This window comes from Anthonomus grandis, chromosome 13 (genome assembly GCF_022605725.1).
Source record: "Anthonomus grandis grandis chromosome 13, icAntGran1.3, whole genome shotgun sequence".
In the NCBI taxonomy this organism is placed as follows: Eukaryota; Metazoa; Arthropoda; class Insecta; order Coleoptera; family Curculionidae; genus Anthonomus; species Anthonomus grandis.
Genome location: NC_065558.1, coordinates 12,718,818 through 12,743,953, shown reverse-complemented (window position 1 = coordinate 12,743,953; position 25,136 = coordinate 12,718,818). Strand labels below are relative to the sequence as shown.

The 25,136-nt window shown below is 31.1% G+C and overlaps 1 protein-coding gene across 1 annotated transcript; it reads left to right on the top strand.

Moving 5' to 3' along the window:
• Positions 1-8,615: 8,615 nt before the first annotated feature.
• On the top strand, positions 8,616-22,406 carry LOC126743738 (E3 ubiquitin-protein ligase sina-like). The gene is made up of 5 exons (XM_050450952.1): positions 8,616-8,720; positions 15,615-15,673; positions 16,316-16,485; positions 16,545-16,867; positions 21,979-22,406. The coding sequence occupies exons 2-5, from the start codon at positions 15,635-15,637 to the stop codon at positions 22,347-22,349; spliced, it is 903 nt and encodes a 300-aa protein (XP_050306909.1). The 5' UTR covers positions 8,616-8,720; positions 15,615-15,634; the 3' UTR covers positions 22,350-22,406.
• The last annotated feature ends 2,730 nt before the right edge of the window (positions 22,407-25,136 follow it).

Sequence of the window (25,136 nt, the reverse complement as noted above, 5' to 3'; positions counted from 1 at the left end):
TCATACCAATCGTATTAACTTAGTAATTCGTATTATTAGTATTAAATCATACTCAAAGATAACGACGAAATATTGGACCAAAAAGAAAATTTATTTTTACATGAAATTTATAATACTTGCAAGTTTTACTAAAAGCCCTGTATAGACAGACACAGAGAAGAAAAACGCTAATTTGAACAGCCGTATATTCCAAGCAAAATTTAAAGAATCATATACCGGTTTGGTCAGCACAGATCTTAAGTGCGATACAGGCTCAAGTAAGGATCTTACTGATATTCAGTTCTTGTAGCGCTAACTATACGCCGTTAGCGTATGATGATTTTTTGCTAATTACAATCTTACCTAGTTTATGACTATAACCTCCTCCATTTCTCCTCCCCCGATTGAAAAATATATAAGAATCGACTTATGTGTCAATATGTGCCCCGGGAAAAAAAGAATATATGCCAATGGTTTTTTTAAGGATATCCGCATTCAAATCTGTGAACCTTGATGGACTGTTTCCGATAATAGGCTACCTTGTATAGACAGATACACAGATAAAAATGTTGATTTAAACAATTGTGTATTCCAAGCAAAATTAAATATATTGATGGTCTGGTCAACTTGGGTCTTGAGTGCAATATATACACGAGTAAGGATCTTACTGACATTCAGTTGTTGTATAGTGCGTACAGTTAGCAAAAAATATTTATTAATATTCTGTTAACTATAAATTATATGTTTGTTTATCTACCAAGGCGTCCTCCATCATCCAAATAAAAAAATGTGTATATATAAAATGAATTTGATGTGTAAATAATGATCCGCAGAAAAAAGTATACAGAGCCAAGGGTTTTTTTTTCTTAATTTTCACATTTCAGGCCAGATATTTCACCAATATTCCAGATAATCCATACTTTTAAATGGTCTTTGATCGTCGCATGCGTCTTTGTTTAAGACTATACGAAAGAAACAAATAACAACAACTTGTGTGTCAAAGATAGCAATAACCCTACAGTTGACTGAAGATATTGCGTGCCAATGCCATAAGGACGCGCCACTAGCGATAGCATATATGTATAAGCTACGTTTACATTACTCGCGGATCTATTAGGACCATAGATCAAATGATACACTATTTTTATTTAGTACAGCCCTGTTTACAAGGATTGATTTTGAGGGTTATATTAGTCCAGGATTATCTCTAGAATGAAAATGTCAGTTGAAGTGAGTTTAGACGAAGAATTATAGGGCATAACCTCTAAATCTTTAAAAGTGTTATTGTTTAAAGATAATAAAAATTAACTAATAAATTTCTTTTTCATGGTCATTGCTTATTCTCTGTATTTTCTTCTTTATTTTTGTGTACAAAAATAAAAACCATCCAATAAAATGTCAAACCTATCATTTTGGTACTTCAAAATAGTTCCTAGGTGTTTACACCGAAAAAGCCTTACACTTATTATTACACCTGTTTGGAAAGCATCAAATCAGAAATCAAAAGCGTATCAAATTTTAGTGTGCTGCCGTTTACACAGAAAAAATAGTCCTCGTGACGTCATTTGATCCAAGTATTAAATATTTGGTACCCGCGTTGTAAACGTAGCTATAGAGTCAATTATTTCTTTTGATTCCGGTTGGTGACGTTGCTCTATCTTTTTAGTGAGTTCTTGTTAGCAATAAAAGATATGATCATGATGAGGTATGAACAACTTTATGATCTGCAATAATCCACCCGGTCATATCATTTTAGGTTTTAGTCATAATTTAATTTTTAAATCTTCTTCACTCTCTGCCATTTTCGTATTAAGACATATTATGTACTTTCTTGGAAAATACTTAACTTTGCATTTTAATATCACTGAACCTCTCTCCCTCTCATACAATAAGGCCCCATTTAACCGAAACAAAAACTGACAAACACACGTATTATGTAAAACAATATCTCTCAAACGCGAATATTCTTTTTACAGACTGGTTCAGGGACCATTTTCCAGGTCTTTAATTTCTTTTATTCGCGATTTGGGGACGATTTTCGCGCAGGAAAACTGGTGCGTAATCCCTAAGAGAACGCTTGTGAAATTTCACTTTAAATTTGATAAGACACTGAGAGTTGAGTTGTGGGTGTTTAGAGGTACGTTAAAGTTTGTCGGATATTTTTAAAAGGCGAGGAAAAGAGATTTTGTATGAGCATTTAAGAATACGGTGAAAGATTTTGCAGTATTTTGACACATTTGGACAGCATCATTAGGATGAGAGAGCATGGTAGATAACTATTTGCTTTTTGGAAACGTTGCAAACTATTTGTTCCACTATTAGGAAAGATTAATTATATAGCATTCATCTCATGTTGTAGAATTTTAATAATTAAAATAAATTAGGTAACAATTATTTTGTTAAATTTAATTGGTTGTATATTTCTTAAAGGAATTGAGAGCTGCAAATATTGCGTAAAGCCAGAAAGAGTCATCTAATTATAGTTAAATAATTAAACTTTAATAATTATAATTAATCTTTTGATAGAAACAATAATGTTCACAAAAGTTGGAAAATATTTTAAACTTTTGATTGTTGAAAAAGGAAACGGAGGATCACATCTCAGATACGATTTTTTCTTCATAATGGATTTAGTTGCATTGAAAACCAAATGCTTTTAATATCTGTCGCAGTTAATTTACTAAATTCATATTGTTTTACTGGGTTTAATTTTAGTTTTAATAGATCAGAAATAAAACTTCAGAATTTAACATGTTAAATTTAAAGTGTCTTGTGGCTAGTTGTTCATTAAGGGTTTAATAAAATTAGGTCACGGGCCCCTGCTGTTTTAATGCAAGCACTCTTTTAACAACCTCATTCTGTGTAGCTCCGAATGTTAAAAATGGTAGCCAAATAAGATAAAGCTTTATAGCACATAAAAATAAAGTAGATGCACAGCAAAGAAACATAGAGCTATATAGGATGTAATCAAAATAACAATCCAATAACTTGTAATTCTACCCTTCAGCTTAACGCATACGAGTTGAAACAGGTTTTTTATAATGCTGCTGAAATAATTAAGCTTGGAATTTTTCCAGCATGGATCTAAAATGGAAGATCAATAAGAATACTCTTAATAGAAAATTTAAAAAGATTTACAAGCAGATTCCAATAAGTATGCAGACTAGAGACAAAGTTCTTAATAGATTTATTTTATCTATTTCTTATCGCAAACACAGAACAAATGGTACTTTTAGTCATATGTTCATCAAAGTTGGATTCATTGGTTGTACACAGTAAGGACCCGATGGTATTTTCTCTTTATTCATGAGAAATTATTCGACTGCATCAATAAGGTTTCTTGTTGATTGACATTATTTATACCGAATTACAAAAAGCATTCCATAGTGCATCTGTCAATTTGTTATTGAAGAAACAGCACTAATACATGGATTATACGTAAATTGAATTATATCATATTTATAGCCAAATGCAACAAATTTGCAACCAGCTAAGCGACTAACTTCGAAAGCCGTGTTCGGATAAATTCTCAGTCGTCAAGTTAAAGTTTTATGATTGCAATGAAGTACTTTCTTTTTTTAAATCCTATCTCTGAAATCGTACTCAATGAGTATGGGTCAATAACAATTACTCCAATTCGAAACACATAATTTCTGGAGTTCCTCAAAGATCGATTCTGGGCTCTCTTTTATTCTTGCTATATACTTTAGATCTTCCTTTAGTCGTAAAGAGCTCTTTATGTACCAGTACGCTGACGATACTTAGTTAATTCTTTATTTCGATCCAAATGATATAGAACAGGCTTGTGAAAGTATAAAATAAATATAAATATACTCGAAGGCACACAATCTTAATATTAGTGCCAATAAAACTAAGGTATTACTTTTTGCCAATAAAAATCGTTGTGCGAAAAAAATATATACGTTTAATTTGACTGACTTTTGCTGAGAGCGTCAAAGATTTTCGATTTAACTATTGATTCTTCTTTAAAATTCCAAAGATATATTAGTGCTGTCTTGTAGAGATAATATTTGTGTATGCGGTTGATCTATGATGCTAACAAACATATTTTACATTTTAAGACAAGAAACAAACTCTTAGTATCCTTAGTGTTATCCATTTTAAATTATGTTTATTAGTCTTGTCTTGATAAAATAACTCAGCAGAAACTGCAATGCAATATCTATATACAGTGCATCCCAAAAGTTATGTCTAAACTCATTTAAAATTCAGGAGTGTGTTCGAAAAAAAAAACGCTTGGACGCGTCAATTTTTATTTCAAGTTGCGCATTTTTGTACGCGAATTTTGTATATACAGGGTTGCTCAAAAATAAATTACGGCCATCAACTTAATTTTTTCAAATAAAAGCACCTTTTTTTTATTTCATTTTTGAGTTTCGCGTGAAATTCTACGTGTGTTTCATGCATCATGTCCTATACCTAAAGTCAACAGTTTTCGAAAAAAAGACGACCAAACATTATTATTGAAGTTCACCTTACGAGTCACCTTATCTCTGAGAATTTTTATACAGAGCAAAATTCCATTCATTCGTGTTTTTTTATTGCTAGCTAGTGACCATATATTTTCATAGAAACTTTATGATAGTTGTACGCCAAACAAATAATGTCAAGTGTGAAGTGTACGAGCAAAGTTGCGGTTTTCACAATAGTAAAGTTAACGGAACGAGAAATAATAGAAATTCTGTGCATGGTTGGGTTTGGTGATAAAACACGTACTCAAAAAAGAGCTGCTCAATTATTCAATGAAACCCATCTTGATCGTCCTCCGATATGTCAAAAGGTGGTAAGTAGAATAAAGGCTAAATTTAGAGAATTCGGTCATGTTAGAGATGTGCCGAAATCTGGTCGTCCTGCTCGAGATGAAAATGAACAACTTGACGTTTTGCTTTCTTTGGAAGAAAATCCATGCACTCCTCTGTTGCAAATTGAGGCAAATTTACACATGGCAAAATCTATAGTTCACCGAATAGTTAAAAAGCACAAATATCACCCCTACAAAGTTATTCCTTTGCAAGAGTTATTTGATGACGAAACATGTGCAATCTAAATAATAATTTAGTAACAAATATTATTTTTTCCGATGAAGCCACGTTCTGTTTGAATACTAATGTGAACAGACAAAATTGTCGATATTGGGCAACAGAAAATCCGCATTGGATGATGGAGGTAAACACTCAGTACCCTCAAAAACGAAATGTGTGGTGTGGAATAGTGCGCGGAAGAGTAATAGGTCCCTTTTTCTTTGAACAGACTTTAACGGGACAAGTGTATCTCGATTTTCTCCAATTTGAATTAGTTCCAGCATTACTAGCTTTATTTCCAAATCCATTGGGCCCATACTATCCTGACGAAGAACTAATTTCCAAGCAAGATGGCGCTCCACCGCACTATGCTGCCACTGTGCGCACATTTTTGAATGAAACCTTTCCCAATCGGTGGATAGGAAGGAGAGGACCCATCGAATGGCCTGCTAGGTCGCCTGACCTAACACCAATGGACTTTTTTTTGTGGGGATACCTCAAGTCGAAGGTATTTGTTAATAGGCGAAATAATCTAGACGACTTGAAAGAGAGAATTCGCAGAGAAGTGCGCGCCATAACTCCGGAAATGATTGAAAATGTGCAAGGAGACTTTATTGATCGCCTTGGATATTGTTCATTGATGGTCGTAATTTATTTTTGAGCAACCCTGTATGTACAAACTTCACATACAAAAATGCGCAACTTGAAATAAAAATCGACGGGTCCGAGCGTTTTTTTTTCGAACACACCCTTGAATTTTAAGTGAATTTAGACATAACTTTTGGGATGCACTGTATATATCTATCGGTTGCTTTTCCTTTTAAGTTTTATTTTCTTACATTTATGTATCAACTCTATAAAAATCAAAGGCCCAAATATCTATTAGAGAAATTAATTCCAAGAAATGCGATTCATGATATAGATATACAACATAAGAGTCTAATATTTCCACACCATAGCACAGCTTTTTTCCCACGTAGCTATACTTACAATGCCGTAACCATTTATAATTGACTTAGACCTAATTTTTCAATTGCAATATTTCGCTTTATAAGTTATTATAAAAATGTGTTCTTGGAGAAAAAACTGAACAATAAGTTTTTTTTTCTCTGCTGATTTACCAATATATTTAATTCGTTTTTTTTATTTTCTTTAAACTTGTTCTTTGGTTAATATTTATTTTACTACTTGTTTGTTAAAACATTTGTAATTATTGTTATTAAGGTTAAGAGATAAAAGTAGCTTTAGCTAATCTTCGCTTTTTGGGCAAATGTAATGTAAAGTGCATTTGATACCAAATAAATACATATTTATTTATTTATTACTAATTTCAGCTTGCATATTGAGTTTTAAAAAGATGCAATATGCAAATATCGCAAAAACCAGTAACAGTCAATTTTTCTTTTCTTCTATCTTATCAACAATTTAATCTAAAGTATATCATTTAAAATCATATTATTGTTATTCTAGTTTCAGAGACTATATTCACACAAAAAAAGTACTCATCAATTAAAATCTTTTTATTTTTAAAACTTATTGTTCAAATTGATAATAACTGCATTTGGTAAATGCATCTAGACTCGTCACACGCTATTTTCTTTGGTAAAACACTGACTACATAAAATACGCGTTTTAAATATTTCACTCACAAAATGCTTGATAAACTTATGGCCAAAAATATATTTTATTGGTTATCGTACGCAGAAAGTATTCGGATGTTATATTTTAATTCAAAATAATCAATTGATGGTCTAAGCTTATTATTCCTCTTTAATTTCAATGCACTAGCTACAGTCATTTTATTATTGCCAATTTAAGAAATCATTCTTTCCCCAGATAGAAATTTCCATGGAACCAATTATATTTTTTTAGTTCCAAAGTCCAGAACGTAAAGATTATTTAACTTGATGACTACTAATCTTTTTTATCTACATTTAAAAGTAAATGTTTTCAAGGTTTTTTGACTCAGACTTTTTTGAACTAATAATCTTAAATGAGGTGTTTAGTATTGTTTAGTAACAATAATATTTATACTAATAATACTAATTCTGATATTTATTTTCCTTGTATACTAATTATTATAAAAATGATAAAATATATTATCAGAGATAAACATTACATTAGAGTAAATAAGAAATAGCGAAGATCACTTCAATAAACAAGGGTGACAAGGGCGTGTTTTTTAGACCTAGCAAAGGCTTTTGACTCTGTCGACTATATCATATGACCTTAAATTTAAAAATAAAATAGAATTAATTAAGTATTTAGGTAATATTAACTTGATTAGTATTTGTGCTTTCATTTTAAAATGATCCACCCTTAATAACTTTGTTAAAAAAAAAAAAAACACGTCAAATTAGATATACAGGGGGATGCTTAATTATGCATTTACTAAAGTTCTGTCAATCACCTCCTCATCTCCAGCTAACCTCACTTAAATATGTCAAATGGGAATCCCCATCGTGTGATACAGCATAGTAAGCAGCGTAAAATTCTCTATTCAACGGTACCAAAAATGAAATCATCAAAAAAAAAAATTTTAATGTGTATTTATTTCACTTATATTTTTTGCGAAACCTACCTAATAGGTACAAAAAAACACTGCAATACCTTACTTTTTTAAGGCGTTTAAAAAGCAGGCGATTTATTATTGTTAAAACTGTCAGTTTGACGCGTACAATTTTTCAATTTTAGTTAAAACAGTGAGTTAATAAAATGGTGTATACGCTAGCCAAATAAATTTCAATTTTATTTATTATCAGATTAAATTAAATCTTAGTGACTTAGAAGCTTTGATTAAGAAAGTTCAATTTTCCTAAATTCGTATGGATTTAGTGACATGAAATGCCCAATGTCACCTTGCATATTATATTTAAAAAAGGCAATCGAGGGCATTATTGTAAATGAACACGGCCACGGTCAAATCATGTATTTTCTACTTTAAAAACTGTGATTTAAATAATATTACTAATTTATATTTCTGTTTTTTTTTTAAACATAATGCCTTAATTAATAATAAATGTATTTGATGACCCTATCTATACCATTCCACTGTGATTTCCTCTGGGAAAACATCATCCGAGATATTATCCTTGCTACAATATAAATTTGATCGGTGCCGTATCAACTTGATCCCAGACAGGACAACAATCAGCAAAAAATAAGCATATTGAATAAATTATTAAGCGGGTCTTGTTGTATCATTTAATATAAAGTTTATTTAAATTACAAATTAATTGAATCATACTGGTTTCTAAGCTCCGAAATTATAGAACCATTCTACCTTTGTTATAATTTTAAACAACAGAGAAAGTATTTTGCCATACTGACCAGCAAATAAAAGTTGCTGATAATAGAAATAGCAAGTGTTCTTAACTTTTAAACTACTTTTGATAAATTTTAATATAGAGTCAAAATTAAATAATTTCAATCTTTTTCAAGAATACCGTCCCAAATTAAAATAGGCATTTATAGAAGCCATGATGGGAATTTAGATAATAAAATATAAAATATAGAGTCAAAATTAAATAATTTTAATCTTTTTCAAGAATACCGTCCCAAATTAAAATAGGCATTTATAGAAGCCATGATGGGAATTTAGAGAGAGACGATATTTTGTAGTTAAGACTTATTTTAATGTTTGTGGCGTGGGTTTGTATACGTTGTTTGTTACTAAAAGTTTTATCTGTAAAAATTAAGGTAAGATTTTCAAAAATATATATTAGGATCTAAAGTTTGTTCATTTCCTTAATTACTGTTTAATTAATTATAGCGGATTATTATCTACTTAAGCCAAAACTTCAAGCAAATATCTGGGTTTATATTAGCGCCACAAATGGCTTTTAAAAAGCGATGAAAAAGTCCGATCGAAACCGATTAAGGCTTATGGTCTTATCTGGAAATTTGTGTTACTGGAACGGTATCCATAATAGTCCTTTTTTTTCTTTCTAATGTCTTTAGGATTAAATATTTTTGTCTTAACTTTAAAATTTAATTTTTTACTTTGTATTATCAATAGAATTTTTTTTTTTTGAAAAAATACAATATGTTCCGGAAGCGTTGGAATGAACCAATGCAATTACTGTTAGTCTTTTAAATTCAATTTTACGTAATTTTAGCAGATTTTTAATTGTCAAGATAAGCAATTTGATTAATTTCATAAGAGAAAAATCGCCTTTTTAATCCAGAACTTTATACATAAAATTTAATTTGCTTTATTATAGAACGGCGATTTTTTCAGGGTAAAATCTCTTAAAAGTTTTATGTAATTTTCTTGAGTAATTTTGAATTAAAACTGCAGATAATTAATTTTGACTTCTGGACAGGTTCTCTATATTATCTGGATTTTTAAGTTTTGTCTGTGAGTAATAAGGTAAAATTCATATATTTAAATTAATGTCCCAAGAGCATTTTAAAAAGTGATGAAAAAGTCCGATCGTAAACGATTAATGCATAATAAGTTCTTATTTGCAAAATTACACACTTATTTACTGAAATAGTATATGCGTAATTAATTTTTTTTTCAATTAAATAATATTAGTATCATATTTTTATCTTAACTTCCCTTTTTAATTTAATTTTAGTCCTTGTATTATCAACAGAATTAATTTTTATGAAAAAAATACAATACGTTCCGCAAGCGTTGGAACAAGAATGGACGGTATGCAATTGTGCTCCTGCTGTTAGTCTTTTAAATTAAATTTGACGTAATTTTAGCAATTTTTTTATTGTCAAGATAAGCAATTTGAATAATTTAATGCCAGAAAGATCGCCTTTTTAATCCGGAACTTTATACATAAAATATAATTTGCTTTAATATGAGACGGCGATTTTTACAGGCTTAAATCTTTTTAGAATTTTATGCATTTTGCTTGGCTAATTCTAAACTAAAACCTCAAATAATTAATTGGATCTCTGGACATTTTCTTTTTTACTGATTTACCAGATTTGTATTTAAGATGTTAATAATACTTAGTACACTGAGTTTCAAGTTTTTCATCTAAAATTTATAAGAGAGGACATACTATACAACATATTATGGTATATTGATGCATCTAATCAGTGATGTTTAAATTACAGTTAACCCTAAATGAGCAACGGAATGTGTGAGATGTGGTTGAGTTTTTTTTGAAACATTCTTTTTAAACAGTATTGTTCATCCTAGAGCCTAATTTTCTTTAATCCAGGATATCGTAGAATATTGAAAAGCTAGAATTAGCATTGCTGTGGAACTATGGGCAGTTTGTTTGCTTGCAACATCTCGGATGCAATAATGTCAAATACTTACATAGAAATGGCAAAAAAAACACACTCTATAATATCATAAAAATTTGTCACTTATTTTGACAGGCGCAAAACAATACTATTCCTCTTTAATAAAATGTGAAGCATTTTTTTTCATAAAATATGATAAGATACTTTATAAAGAGTCATATAAATTAGAGAAAAAGGCAACATCATCGCAACGCCGCTCAATCGCATTGTTGATTCCACCGACGCAAGTAATTTTTACCAGTGACGTCGTCAAAAAAAGTTTGCATGATAAATATTTATTATTAATAGATTATGCTTTAAATTATAAACAATATTACCGTTTATGAACTCTTTATGCATTTTACTTGCACGTACTTCATTAGAGTAAAAAGTACCTCATCGAAAGTCCGACATGATGTTACCCGGATTAAAGGCACGAGGATATGCTTCACTCAAGGCCCCTGCAACGTTGTATATATTAAAGGTTTTTTCTTTTTTGTTGATAAGCCAGGCTGGGTTGTAATAGTTCTTTAGAGGTCCGCAGAAAGAGAGGTCTAAAGGCTGCAGTCTGGGTAAGGTAGGTGGGAGAAATGTAACAATTACAATACTTGCATCAGATGCTTTCATCCTCTTGAGATGCCTGGTCAAGAATTGCTAGACCAAGGTGGATTTCATGGTTGTCTAGAATTAACAGGATGTGATCATCGGTAGAGCTTTTTACAGAATTTATAAAATGATTGAATTTAGTCAGTTGTTGTACTCTGTAATTGACTACCAGGAATGTTAAATAGAACACCAATGCGTATGGAATAAATTCACGCCATACGCAGTCGCATCTTATTACTCAGTGGGCGAAGTACATTCTGGTTATTGTCTAAGTTAAAATAAGGTCATTTATAGGACGATAGTCTTTGGTTCTTTTTTTTCCTCTATGTTCGTTCTAGTAGAGTCGTCCTTTAACGAAGTTCTAGCCCTGATGATGGCATTTAGCCGAAAGCGCTAGGCTGATATTAATATATTTCTTACGCTGAATACATGTTGGTGTTCTATTTGACTTTCCTGATATTTATGAAATGATGTATAAAATTTTATAAACGACTTTTCATTTGGCCAACCTAATGGGTTTACTATGCCAATACATCCTACTAGTCCAGAAAAAGCATCATTTCTTTAAAATGGACTAATGGAAAGATCAACATAGCAACAAATTACCGATTCCATTCCCTGCACCAATAACCTTTACGAGGACCCTTCTTTCAGCCAAAGTAGCACTGCATACCTTTCGGAGCAACTATTCTAGATTGTCTTTGAACTATGTTTCACCTGCCCTTTGAGCCCTGTTTCGCCCAGGTTCCACATTTTTTCTTGGGAAATTAAACCATATTTTCTATGCATCTCTTTAATCTTACTGTAAAATTTTTTTTATATTTTTTATATCGTTTTACAAATTCACTCATCCATTTTTCGCCGTCGATTTCACAGCATAGTTGACTGAATGGTAATATTCATTGTTTTCTGTATTTTTAAATTTCGGTAGGTGCCTGTAGTAAGCGTTGATCTGCTTATATTAAATATTTTTGTCGTCTATTTTTTTCGGGATCATCCGAACTCACAGCCTCGAGTGCTTGTCTCAGCGAATTTTCATCCACTGGCTTCCTTTTAACACCATCCTTATACCTAGGCATGTTTAAAATGTAGCGTCAGTAGAACAAAATAGTAGTATATTAAGCAACTAGTGCGAGAAATGCATGATGGCCGCACTGTATAGAAGTCGGGCTTACCATATGTTGCAACATCATAAACTGGCCCAATGTACATGATAATGGTCCCATTTTAAAACTGCCCATATAAAACTGTTTATCCAAATTTACAAACTTTTACCACACAAAAGTGACTTTCTTGCACCAAAACTGTAACAGTCTACTTGCAACGCTATAACTCGATTGAGCAGATGTTTAGATCAAGATTGTAAAGTGGGTTCGTCATCGGTCCGCTAAGAAGCATCACTATCGAGCTAGTGGTCCAAAGTACACTATGGTCTAGATACAACAATTTCCCGTATTATTTAGCGTGTAGAAATTTAGAAAAGTTGCATTTACTTTATATCATCTAGATTAAATAAAAACAAGAAAATAAATTGGCAAGGAATAATATAGCTTTGGAGGATCACTAAATGTTTTTTTTGTATCTAGATGTCCAAACACTTAATGAAGATTTTAAAAGAAATAAGTGAAATTTTCTAAATAATAAATGAAAAGTTCCAGATAGTATTTACAAATCTTTAGATGGTAGGTAGAAATTTTCAAAAAATAGTCAAGACTTATAAGTGATTATAACTAAAAATTACCATATAAGTGGACCATTTTATATGTTTTTAAATATAGGTATTAATACCAAAAGGGCCACTGCAAGTTTTTGATTAATTACCTGCCAGGAAATAAGGGGAAATTTCCACATTTTTGGTTTAATTACAAAAGTTGTTTAATAAGCAGTAATTTAATCCACGTGCTTCAATAATTTTCGCTAAGATATTAAGGGATTAAAAACTTTTATTATTTTTAAGCAGCATTTAAAAAGTTGTATCATTATATATTTAATTATAGCTAATAATTAATTTTGTATGTTTTTTTTACAAAGCACCAGAAATAGAATTTGCATGTACAGGGTGTCCCAAATTCGAGGGTGACCATTGGAATGTCGGAAACCGTAAGAGTTACAGGGTCGATTAAATGGAGGCAAAGTTGCGCAATTTGGAGCTTAATAAAATGACATTTAAAAAATTTTAAATTTCTACTTCTAGTACTTCCCATAAGACGAGTAAATCCATGAGTGCAAGAGAGAAAGATATATCAATGGGATTTCCAAACAAATTGATTTTATATAAACTGAAGCTATAAAATACTTTGTATTTGATACATTTTTTTTTAAACCAATTCAATGAAAATGTATCCTTTCCTAACCTAATATTTTGATTTCTTTTACATTTTCATTGAATTGGTTTAAAAAAAACAATATCAAATACAGAGTATTTTATAGCTTCAGTTTATATAAAATCAATTTATTTGGAAATCCCATTGATATATCTTTCTCTCTTGCACTCATGGAGTTCTTATGGGGAGTACTAGAAGGAGTAATCGGACATGCAAGTGCAATACCTCGTTTTAAAGGCAATTAAAAAGACTTTTTAAAAATGATAAAATCAGTATGGCGCCCAAAAGAAAAAATAAAGTTGGTGATGATCGCAAAAAAAAAACGAAACGCCGGATTAATTTTTTTTGCGTCTTGTTGTAGAGCATAAAAAGTGGCAATAAAAAACTGTTTTTTGTTTTCCGATATTAAAAAAAGTCGGTAGAAGCTAAAAACGATTTTGCCAAATTTCGGTTTATTTTGGATATCTCCGGAAGTATCCGGAATTTTAATATTTTTTAAACGTCATTTTATTAAGCTGCAAATTGCGCAACTTTGCCTTCATTTAACCAACCCTGTAACTCTTACGGTTTCCGAGATCCCAACGGTCACCTTCGAATTTGGGACACCCTATACAGGAGTCGGGCTTACCAGATGTTGCAAAATCGTGTATCAAGATGCACTGGCCCAATGTACAAGATGATGGTTAGACTCAATGATCCCATTTTATTAAAAATGGCTGCCCATATAATACTGTGTATCCAAATTTACAAACAACAGCAAACATTTTACTTACCAAAAAGTCAGCTATCCAATGTGTTTAATCTGAAATATTATTAGTCTCCGCCTTAAGTATTCTCACTCAACAGTTTTATTACACAAAAATTTTACTTTTATTACACAAAAGTTACTTTCTTGTCCATTTCCAACGCTATAACTCATCTGACTAGATGTTTAGATCAAAATTGTGAAGTGGGTTCGTCATCGGTCCACTAGGAAGCAGCACTATCCAGCTACGCAAAGTTGTCCAAGGTACACTATGGTCTAGGTAACAATTTCTCCTATTATCTAGCGGGTAGAAGGTTAGAAAAGTTGCATTTACCCTTCGAATACTTTATATAATCTAGATTAAATAAAAATTAGAAAGTAAATTAGCAAGGAATAATATTATGGCTTTGGAGGATCTTTTTTGTCTCTAGATATCAGAATCGATGAACCCTTTCAAACACTTCATGAAGATTTTAAAAAGAATAAGTGAAATTTTCAAAATTCTAAGTGACAATTTCCAGATAGTATTTACAAATATTCAGATGGTAGGTAGAAATTTTCAAAAAATATGTTTTTAAATATAGGTATTAATACCACAAGGGCCACTGCAAGTTTCTGATTAATTACCTGCCAGGAAATAAAGGAAACTTTTTCCACATTTTTGGTTTAATTACAAAAGTTGTTTAATAAGCAATAAATTTAATCCACGTGCTTTAATAATTTTCGCTAAGATATTAAGGGATTAAAAACTTTTATTATTTTTAAGCAGCATTTAAAAAGTTGTATCATTATATATTTAATTATACCTAATAATTAATTTTGTATGTTTTTTTACAAAACACTAGAAATAGAATTTGCATGTACATACTACATCTCCAAAAATTAATAAAGGTTTAAGTTTGCATTATAAATAACATATTGTAAACCAGCTAATAATTTAGAAAAATACTATCCCAGATTACCATACCGAAAATTTTAAATTTTGATTTGTAAATTAGTGTTATCTTAAAATCATCAATCTTAAATTAATGATTAAGCTATTTTTAATAATACCACTAATAATGTTAGATTTTCTAAAAACAACACACAGCACTTCATTGACACCTATTTACGCTCCTTCTTAATTTCCTATCCTTACTTAGTATATAATTAATTAAACCAAGTTTTTTATGTGTTTTAAGCAAAACTCTAAACAAAGCGCTATCAGATCCCATCTCCCAAGAGATAAGTCCGTAATATAGGGGTACATTTAAATTAGCACCGAAAAAGGGAGGCTTAAAAAAGAGCTGAAAAAGTCCGTTCAAAGCCGATTACTGCTTGCGGTCTTATCTGGAAATTTAACAGTATAAATACCGCAAATTTTGTATTTTTATTGTTTTGCCATTTTCGTTGCATTTTTGTCTCCGTCTCCCTTTAGAATTCAATTTTTACTCTTTATTGTGCTAGGGAAATTAATTTTTTTAAAATAATACAATAGGGAACTGGTGTTGGAACAATAGCCGTCGGTTTGCTATTATCTTGCTTCTGTTGATTTTTTTATAAATTTGATGTAATTTTTAAAGAGGCTCTGCTTGCTAATTGTTGAGAAAAGCAATTAAAATTATTTTATAAAAGAAAAATTCATATTAATTAATTAAAGAAATTTTAAGTTTGTTTTTCTTTTAGGTTAAAAAACGAGGGAAAGGATGGAAATCACGATAAAAAATGTGAAGCTCTGCCAAAAGGTTTGTTTTTAATTTTAATATTTTTCTTAAGTATTTTCTTTTATCAAAAGGGTGGCTATATATATTATGTCTTTTATATAGGGTGATATAGTATTTTCGATTTTGAATAAAATATGTTACTTATTCTAGCGGTGAGCTAGAAAAAAGCAGTAAAAAATATTTTTTACTGCTTTTTTGCACTATAACTTATATCATAAAAAGCAAAAATATAACAACATATGAAAAATTCAATAATAAGTAGTTGATAATATATTTTGGAAGGTTTAAAGAGAATTATCTATTCAAGAATAAATTTTATAAATTAATGCTAGGATTTTGCAATAATTTTTTGATTGATTCGTAAAATTTAGTTCTCTCATATCTAATTCTATTTTAAACCGTTTTTTTTCGAACTTAAATAATTTTGATTTTTAATAAATTAAAAATGTCTTCAGAGAATTATTTCATTTTCTTGATCGCCCTAAAAACAATTTCCAGTAATTTATCTTAGACTAATATTAAAAATTTAAATCAAATAAAACAAATAGAAGAATAAGGGCAATAGTCACAATTTTTTTCTCAAGCTTTCTCTATTTTGTGAAGGTTAAAAATATGCCATGTTTAATTTAATCTAAAACACTTAAGTTTAACTTTTCTTCTTAGGTAGCATACCCAATCACAAACCGTGACTACCACCTAGAAAAAGCTATTTCAAAAAAATTCGACTGTCCAGTTTGCATGTACCCCTCCAGCCCGCCAATAATGATGTGCATTAACAGTCACATAATTTGCTTCGACTGTTGGAAACGATGCACCCGGTGTCCTACATGCAGGTATTTTCCCTTAAATATTTCCTGGCATATTAAACTCAATTTAAATTTAATTATTATAGGGCAGCCAAAACGCTTACAAGGGCATTTACAATGGAAAAAATTCATTTCTTAATCAGCTTCCAATGTAAGTGGGACGGATGTTCTTTTGCTGGCAGCGCTTATTCCACTGAAATCCACGAGTATTTATGTGAATATTTCCCGTTGAATTGTCCATTAAAAACTGAGCATGAGTGTACCTGGACAGGCACTATGGGATCGGTAACTGAACACCTTTTAAAGCATCATATTGATAATGTACATTTGGAACCTGTTGGCTATTTTATTTCTAAGGATTTTTCTAGATCCAATAAAAAAGAATATACTGTGCTGTTTTTAGTAGATGGTAAGTATCAGATTAAGTTTTTACCACATGATAAAGTATTACTTTGAGCCTCCCTCTTGCTTTCAGAGTTATATCTAAATGACAGATGAGGTCTACAGTAGAAAAGTACTTTCTACAGTAACTGTAGAAAGTACTTTTCTACACATTAACAGATGTTAATATTTTTCTGTATATAAGTTATTTGAACACAAGCACACAATTGAAAAATCAATCAATAGCGTCACCGTCTTGTTGTTTCGACCTACATCAAAGGGACAAATAACTGTAAATAGTGTCAAATGTCACAGAAATTGTCTCAATCTAATAGAACTGAATTAATAACTAATAACTTAGAACATTGAAAGGCTAGAATTAGTATTGCCATGCAACTATGGGCAGTTTGTTTATTTGCAACTTGTGTAGAAATGGCAAAAAACAAACTTTATAATATCATACAAATTTGTCACTTATTTGACATGCGCAAAACAATACCATTCCTCTTTAATAAAATATGGAACACTTTTTTTTCATAAAATATGATAAGATACTCTATAACGAAGTCAACATTCAAACTTAAATAAATGGATTATAGATAACGTATATTAGAGAAAAAGGCAGTAACATCGCAACACCGCTCAATCGCATTGTCGATTCCACCGACACAATTAACCTTTACCAGTGACGTCGTCAAACAATATTTACATTATAAATATTTATTATTAATAGATTATGCTTTAAATTATAAACAATATTACCGTTTATGAACTCTTTATGCATTTTTTCAACGTACTTTATTAGAGTAAAGGTACTTATCTAATAAAAAGCATTTTTATAGAAATTAAATATTTTAGAATTATTATAGATTTCTTAATAAGTTCTTATTATTCTACGTTTATGACGACGGTTGTCCCTTGATATGGTGTTATGACAATATTGGTAGTTACTTGTGAAAATATCGGCTTAAATCGCCTTTTTCCCATAAACAAACCGCCAAACGACACAAGCTTTTATTATCGCCATCATCGTCGTTATTATCTAACAATCCAAAAAAACATTGAAATGACTAAACCTTTTTCGTTTTTCAACCAAAAACTAAAAAAAAGCACAGAACTTCACAAATGCCGAATGTAAATAAAAAGTCGTTTGTCAAGATGACATTTCGCAAGATGACATCAGGTTTTACCTGCGGTGTTGCATTTCACATTTTTTAGAAGCGGTTTAAGGAATAAGAATGTTAATTTTTTTTGTTTTAAAGATGTATTTTTGCGCTTAGAATAACATATATCTACTTTTTATTTTTAATTCAAAATCTAACATCAATAGGTTAGAAAGAAAGAAGAAAGAAAATGTGCTATATTACGTAAGACAACAAAATCTTGTGTACAAGCATCCTAAAAACTAAAAAATTCCAAATTCACTTTAAATTTTAAACAAACATCATCTAAAACACTTTACCATAAAATTTACACACATTACCAAAATTAATCATAACAAAACAGATTGAGAAAAAAAAGCATCTTTTTGATAAATTTCATTAAAAAATAAGTAAAGCTGTCAATAAAACAGAATTTAGAGGAAGTAAATTAAATTATTTAACAGGAAACAAAACTAAAACACTAAAATGATGTCAGAGCACAGGTTAAAAGGTATCATTAAAAAAATCGTCAAGGCTATAATATGCCCTGGATAATAAAAGTGATTTTAATTCCTTTTTGAATCTCTTAACTTCTAAAATTTGTCTGATACATAGAGGAACATGGTTGTACATTTTTTTGCTAAGGTATATAAGTGAGTTCTTGGTGAGGGAGGATGTAGGGATTGGTAAGGGAAAATCGTTAACCTAGCGAGTCATATGACCAGTGTTAGAGGGAGGTTTAGGACATTTATGAATAAGAGTAGCTGTTTCTAAGATAAAAAGAGAAAAAAGAGTTAGGATTTTTTGAGATATAAAGAGAGGTTTACAAGAATCTCTTAACCCAGCGGAACATAGGTATCTAACTGTCTTTTTTTTAATCAAAAAAATTATGTTTAATAATCCCTTGTTGCTTAAACCCCAAAAAGGCAAGCCATAACGAAGGTGGGACTCAATAAGAGAAAAGTACACTGAACGTGCAACTACCCCTCCCAGCTCATGCCCCGCCATTCTTACTGCAAAGCATCCAGAGGATAATTTTGATGCAAGATTTAGGATATGATCTTCGAAGCGAAGGCGACCATCAATGGTAATACCAAGGAACTTACAGCTTTCTTTGTTTTGCAAGGGGGAGTTTTCACTAAACATAAGGCCCTGAACGTCACACTTAAATCCCATAATAAAGGTTTTGCCCACATTAAATACAAGTCTGTTTGCAGCACACCACTCCGTTAAAATCTTAAGATCCTTAAAAACCTGGGCTCTAACATTATCAGAATCTCTATGATTCCATAAAATGGTGGTATCATCAGCAAACTGAACCACTTTGCCCTGCAGTTTTAATGAACCCAAATCATTTACATAGAGCAAAAATAATAGTGGTCCTAACACTGAACCCTGAGGTACTCCAGTTTTAAGGGATCTGGAATCGGATAAACATCCAGATACTGTAACTCTTTGGGTACGATTAGACAGATAGGATTCCAGCCATTGCAATGCCACACCTCTAAAGCCATAATTGTTGAGCTTAGACAGCAGTATTCCATGATCTACACAATCAAATGCCTTGGATAAATCGCAAAACACTGCCGCCGCGGACTCTCCAGAATTTAAGGACATATAGACACTCTTCAAAAAGCCGAAAACAGCGTCATGAGTCCCTTTTCCCGTTTGAAATCCAAACTGATTTGCAGATAAAATGCAATTTTGTAGCAAAAAAGATAAAATTCTGATTTTTGCAAGTTTTTCAACTATCTTGGAGAGGGTAGATAATATAGAAATTGGACGGAAATTACAAGGCTCACTCACATCTCCACCCTTATAAAGAGGGATAACCACTGCCTCCTTCAAACATGCTGGAAAGATGCCATTATGAAAGGAATTGTTTATGGCAGAAGCTAAGGTATTCAATGCTGAGTCAGGCAAAAGGAGTAGTAATTTTGATGATATTCCATCAGCTCCAGCTGATTTATGGTTTTTTTAAGCTTTTAATTGCATCTCCAACATCAGTAAGGCTAACAGGATAAAAGAAAAAAGAATTTTGAACTGACACTTGTTAAATATAATGCAAAGGATCAATATTAGTATTCACATCCTTGAGCAATAAATGAGGAATATTACAGTAATAGTCATTTAAACTATTTGGTATTACTTCTGGTTCTGAAACTTTCTTGTGAGAATGCCTAAAGTCATTTATAATTGACCAACATTCTCTCTGCCTATTTAAGGACATATTCAAGCGGTCACTATAATATTTAACCTTAGCTGCTTTTATCGTCTTTCTGTATAGACTACGATATTTCTGATGATAAAGAATAATGTTTGCATTAGTTGTAAACTTGCACAGCTTAGCCAAAAAACGGAGGTTTTTAGCTGAAGTTCTGAGGCCTGCTGTGACCCATGGTTTTCTATTTTTCATTTTAAGCCTCTTTTTAGGAAAACACTGATTGATCTTGTCACATAGCACATGAAATAACAAAGTAAACGGGTCAGGAGCCATTTCAATTGCATTCCAATTAACCAAAGCTGTAGTAGAAGAAAAAGGATTAAAATTTGCTCTGCTGAAAATTCTTCCTATATAATGAGATGAAGGAAATACAGTGTTGCATGGAATCCTAGCGAGAATGGCTCCATGGTCAGAAATACCAGATGACAGTACTCTACATGACACATCATTTAAATTTGTACACAAATAATCAATAGTAGTTGCAGATGAGGATGTTATACGTGTGGGTGAAAGAACATGCATCTTCAAGTCATAAGATTCCAATATACTTAAAAGGGATGTATGATATGATGGCAAGCTTACATCAGTGAAGTTAATATTAAAGTCACCAGCCAATATAACTATGGAGTGTAGAGACAATTGGGATAATAGAGAATCAAGTTTGTCCAGGAACATACAAATATCTCCTGTGGGTGGTCTATAAACACAAAGAACATATAAATTAAATCGCTTACAAAAGCAAAGGGAGAATTCAAAAACCTTCTCCAACAGAAAGCTATCATACTTATTAATTTTACAGAAAAAAGCTTCAATTGTTTGTTTAACTAAAATAGCTGTTCCTCCATGTATGGAGTGTTGCCGACAAAAAATTGATATAGGAATATAATCAGATATTAAGAAACATTCGTTAGGCTTTAACCAGTGCTCAGTTGGTAATACAATATCAGGAAAATCACATCAATCAAGTAAAAGATGAAGCTTGTCCATTTTATTTCTTAGAGACTGTATATTTAAAATAAAACTACTGAAACTTTTCGCATGCTTATTTTCAATGTTATTTATAGAACGTGAGTGAGCTTCATCTTCTGTGTATTTATCTATAAAAAAGAATCCCTATCACAGTCAGTATCTAGAAGTACAGATTGATTACTTGGTTTTATTGTGGACACATTTTTTGATGAAATGCTACTTTTGAAATGTTTCAAAATATGGGTATACAGTAATGATGCCAAATCTGATCCAAAGTTGTTGGCATGATTAGACTCTAAAATTCTATTTAGATTAATATTATTTGCGTGAAATATTCTATAGAGAGCCTTATTGCTATTATAAATTACGTTATGGTTTGGATACATGTAAGGGCTTGTCATCACTAAACTATTGCTGTGTAAATGTATAATTTTTTTTAAAATATCGAATGATGAGCAAATACCATTTAACATTAAAATCAACATATCATTTTCTGTAAATGTTAAATTAAGAATATTATATATGTTGAAGTATACCTGAAAATTTCCTCTTTTGAAAATGCGTGTCCTCTTTTGAAAAAAACAGAAAATCGATGAATATGTTTTTAAACAAAACACCCTCTTTGCCCCCTTGCACATGTTGAACTGAAACAAAGTGGTTCTTTACAAATTCTAGCCTTTCAATTTAATATTAAATATGAGCTAGTCAAACAGACTGTTTTGTTATAAAAATTATATTTTTTAATAAATTAATATGAAGAGAAACACTGAAAGCACTAGTAATAAGTATAACTAATATTTTTAGGTCGCCTTTTTAAATTCTATTGGTCCTACAACACGTTTCATTCCCAAAAAGTTCAATTTGGCATGGTGTCTCTGGGAAACGGGAACCCTCTGGTGGTTTACAACTATACAGTGACGTTTTCAAAGCGCTTTCCCTTCACCAGGAGTAGCAAGGTGAAAATGATGAAATCGCAAGTAAAGAAATCATTTACCGATTGCTCTATTGTAAATCGCGATCCCAATTTACCCGCCACGAAAATTGTAAATTACGAAATTAATTATGGTAATCTGGTGACTTATTGTACGGGTGGTCGTAATTTGTTTTATCAAGTGGCTATCGAAGTTAGTCACTTGGCAAAATGTAAGAATCCATATAGGTTTTATATATGCTGATTATAATTTTTTATTTGGTAATATACATACATTTTTGACATTTTAAGTAAAAGCTTATATAGTAGTTTTTTTATATTTTTTCACCATCGTTTAATTGTAACGCAGCTACGTATATCATTCTATGGTCCATTTCAACTCAATCCCAAATCTCAACGCGTAACAAAATGTCGATTGTAGCGAAATTGGTGAGCCATCAAAGACTCATCCATCATCTCGTATGATAGTGTGGGAACAATACAAATACAGCATGTTTTATAATTGGTAAACAGATGATTTTTTTTGATATATTTTAAGAAGGAAACTTGTGTGTTATAACCTGTGAAATACAGAGTGTTAAAGTGTTAGAAAAATATCTTATTATTAACATCTGTAATATTGCTATAGATATTTTAATGAAGGTTGGTATACAGATCCTCTACGTCCAGGGAAATTTTTTTCATGAAATTTACACATTTTTACAGAAACTTTCCTAAATGTACTTTTAATTACAAAACGTTACCGGTTATAATATCACTATACTTGATAAGTAAAAACATAACCTGAAATTATTTTATCAAAGATTTTGCAAAATGTGATCAATTAGTATTTTTAAAATTGATGTTATAAAGCGTATTTTGCATATATAGGTTAAAAAGCGGAATAGGAGTAACTAAAATTCCACAAGGAAAAATGATATTTCTCTTAAACCCAAGAAATACAAGTTTTTAGGAAACTTGTATTTCTAACAACAAAATTTTTAAGAAAAGACAGTGGGACAAGAGGTGGAGGTCTTGGTCTTTATGTAAAAAAAGGTTAATTTTTCTCTAATTACTCTTTAAATTCTAGCTACATAGACTTTTAAGTTATCGGTATAACGTACAAAATAAAAAATGAAACATTTCTATTGTTAAACATATACCGCCCACATGCAGGAAATATTTCAATTTTCCTAGACAATTTGGAAGACATTTTAACAGGGGTAGTTACACAATTTGATAATATAATACTTGTTGGTGATCTGAAGATTAGTTGGCCCCAAGAAAGGGGTATTATTTAGAGACTATAATAATATAAATATGACTGATTTTATTGCGGATGGATCTTTGATCCAATGATACGACTTGTACAATAGTGTCCAAGTTGATGATAAAGTTAATATATTTAGTTGCAAGATCTTAAATCACTTGAATAAATATGCACCACTTAAATATAAACTTCTCGTTGAAAAGCCATTTAATCCGTGGATTACTCACAATATAAAAACTATGATTAGACTAAGAGACAAGGCTCTCAAAAAATACCAAAAATCAGAAGCGCATCTATTTGAACTGCCAGAAAATTTAAATAATGATTGCCTCATTCATGATTTCTTTTTGAGCCACTCCAATATGGCTGACTCTACATCATTAGAGCTACTAAATTTTTACAAAAATAGTAGATTTACTAATGAGATCTTTAGCATTCCTCTCTTAGACTCTGATACCTTAAGAAAAATTATTTTTAACTTAGTCTAAGTCTAACGCAACCAGTACGAATGGTATATCAATGAGAGATGTAAAGTTGTGTTTGCCTTTTTGCTTAAATCCGCTGTTAAATATTTTTAAATTCATGTATTGTTAATGGCAGATATCCCACAATTTAGAAAAGAGCCATAATCAAACCAATTTCAAAAGTTTCAAATCCCCTAGAACTAAAGGATCTCAGACCAATCAGTATTTTACCTGCTATGTCAAAAATTATTGAAAAACACATTTCCATTGAGCTTGGTCATTTTGCAGAAGTCTATAAAATTCTTCCAGAGTGCCAGTCAGGATTTCGCTCGGGGTACAGCACAAGTACTTGTCTTACAAAAATATTAAATGATGTTTGCTCCAGTGAGGAACAGAAATCTGGCACCTACATGGCTCTACTCGACTTTAGTAAGGCCTTTGACACGGTAAATCACGACTTGTTATTAGCGAAATTGCACTATTTTGGCGTCTCAGCGAACACTGTACAATTTTTTAAAAATTATTTTGACAGTCGAGAGTGTCAAGTGGCCATTCCCGGAGGGGCGGGCATCACGAGGTACTCAGAGTTTCAGGCAATCTCTTGCGGGGTGCCACAAGGCTCAGTCATTTCACCTTTATTATTCTCATTTTATGTTGCGGATATGTATAAGGTAGTCAAACATGCCACTTTGCAACAATATGCTGACGATTCGCAAATCTACATACCTACCAATAAATAAGGAAAATATTAAAACGATACAAAACTCCCTCATATCCGATCTAAAAAGCATTGAAACCTTCGCAAGAGACCACAATCTTAAATTAAATTCCGCGAAAATGCAAGTTATAATGCTAGGAAGTAAAAACATCAGAAAAAATGTTGAACATAATTTAGATATTAACATTTCAGGTAATAAAATTCCAGTTGTTAACCAAGCAAAAAATCTTGGTATTATTATAGATAATGCCCTTACTTTTGAGCCTCATATTAAAATAAAATTAAAAGCTGCCTATTTGCGTCTTAAAAATCTATATAAGCTAAAAAAAATATTTCCTCTAGGCAAAAGTATTTGTTGTGTGACACTTTAGTTCAGTCTCTTTTTAATTATGGTGACACTGTATACAATAATTACTTGCTGTCACAAGTAAAAAAAATGATACAAAAGGTACAAAATACCTGTATAAGACTTTCTTTTAATATAAATTATAGAGAACACATTACACCACATATGAATAGAGTAAATATTTTAAATATGGAAAACCGGAGAAAACTTCATATGTATAATTTTATTTACCGCATTATAAATAATAATAAGGC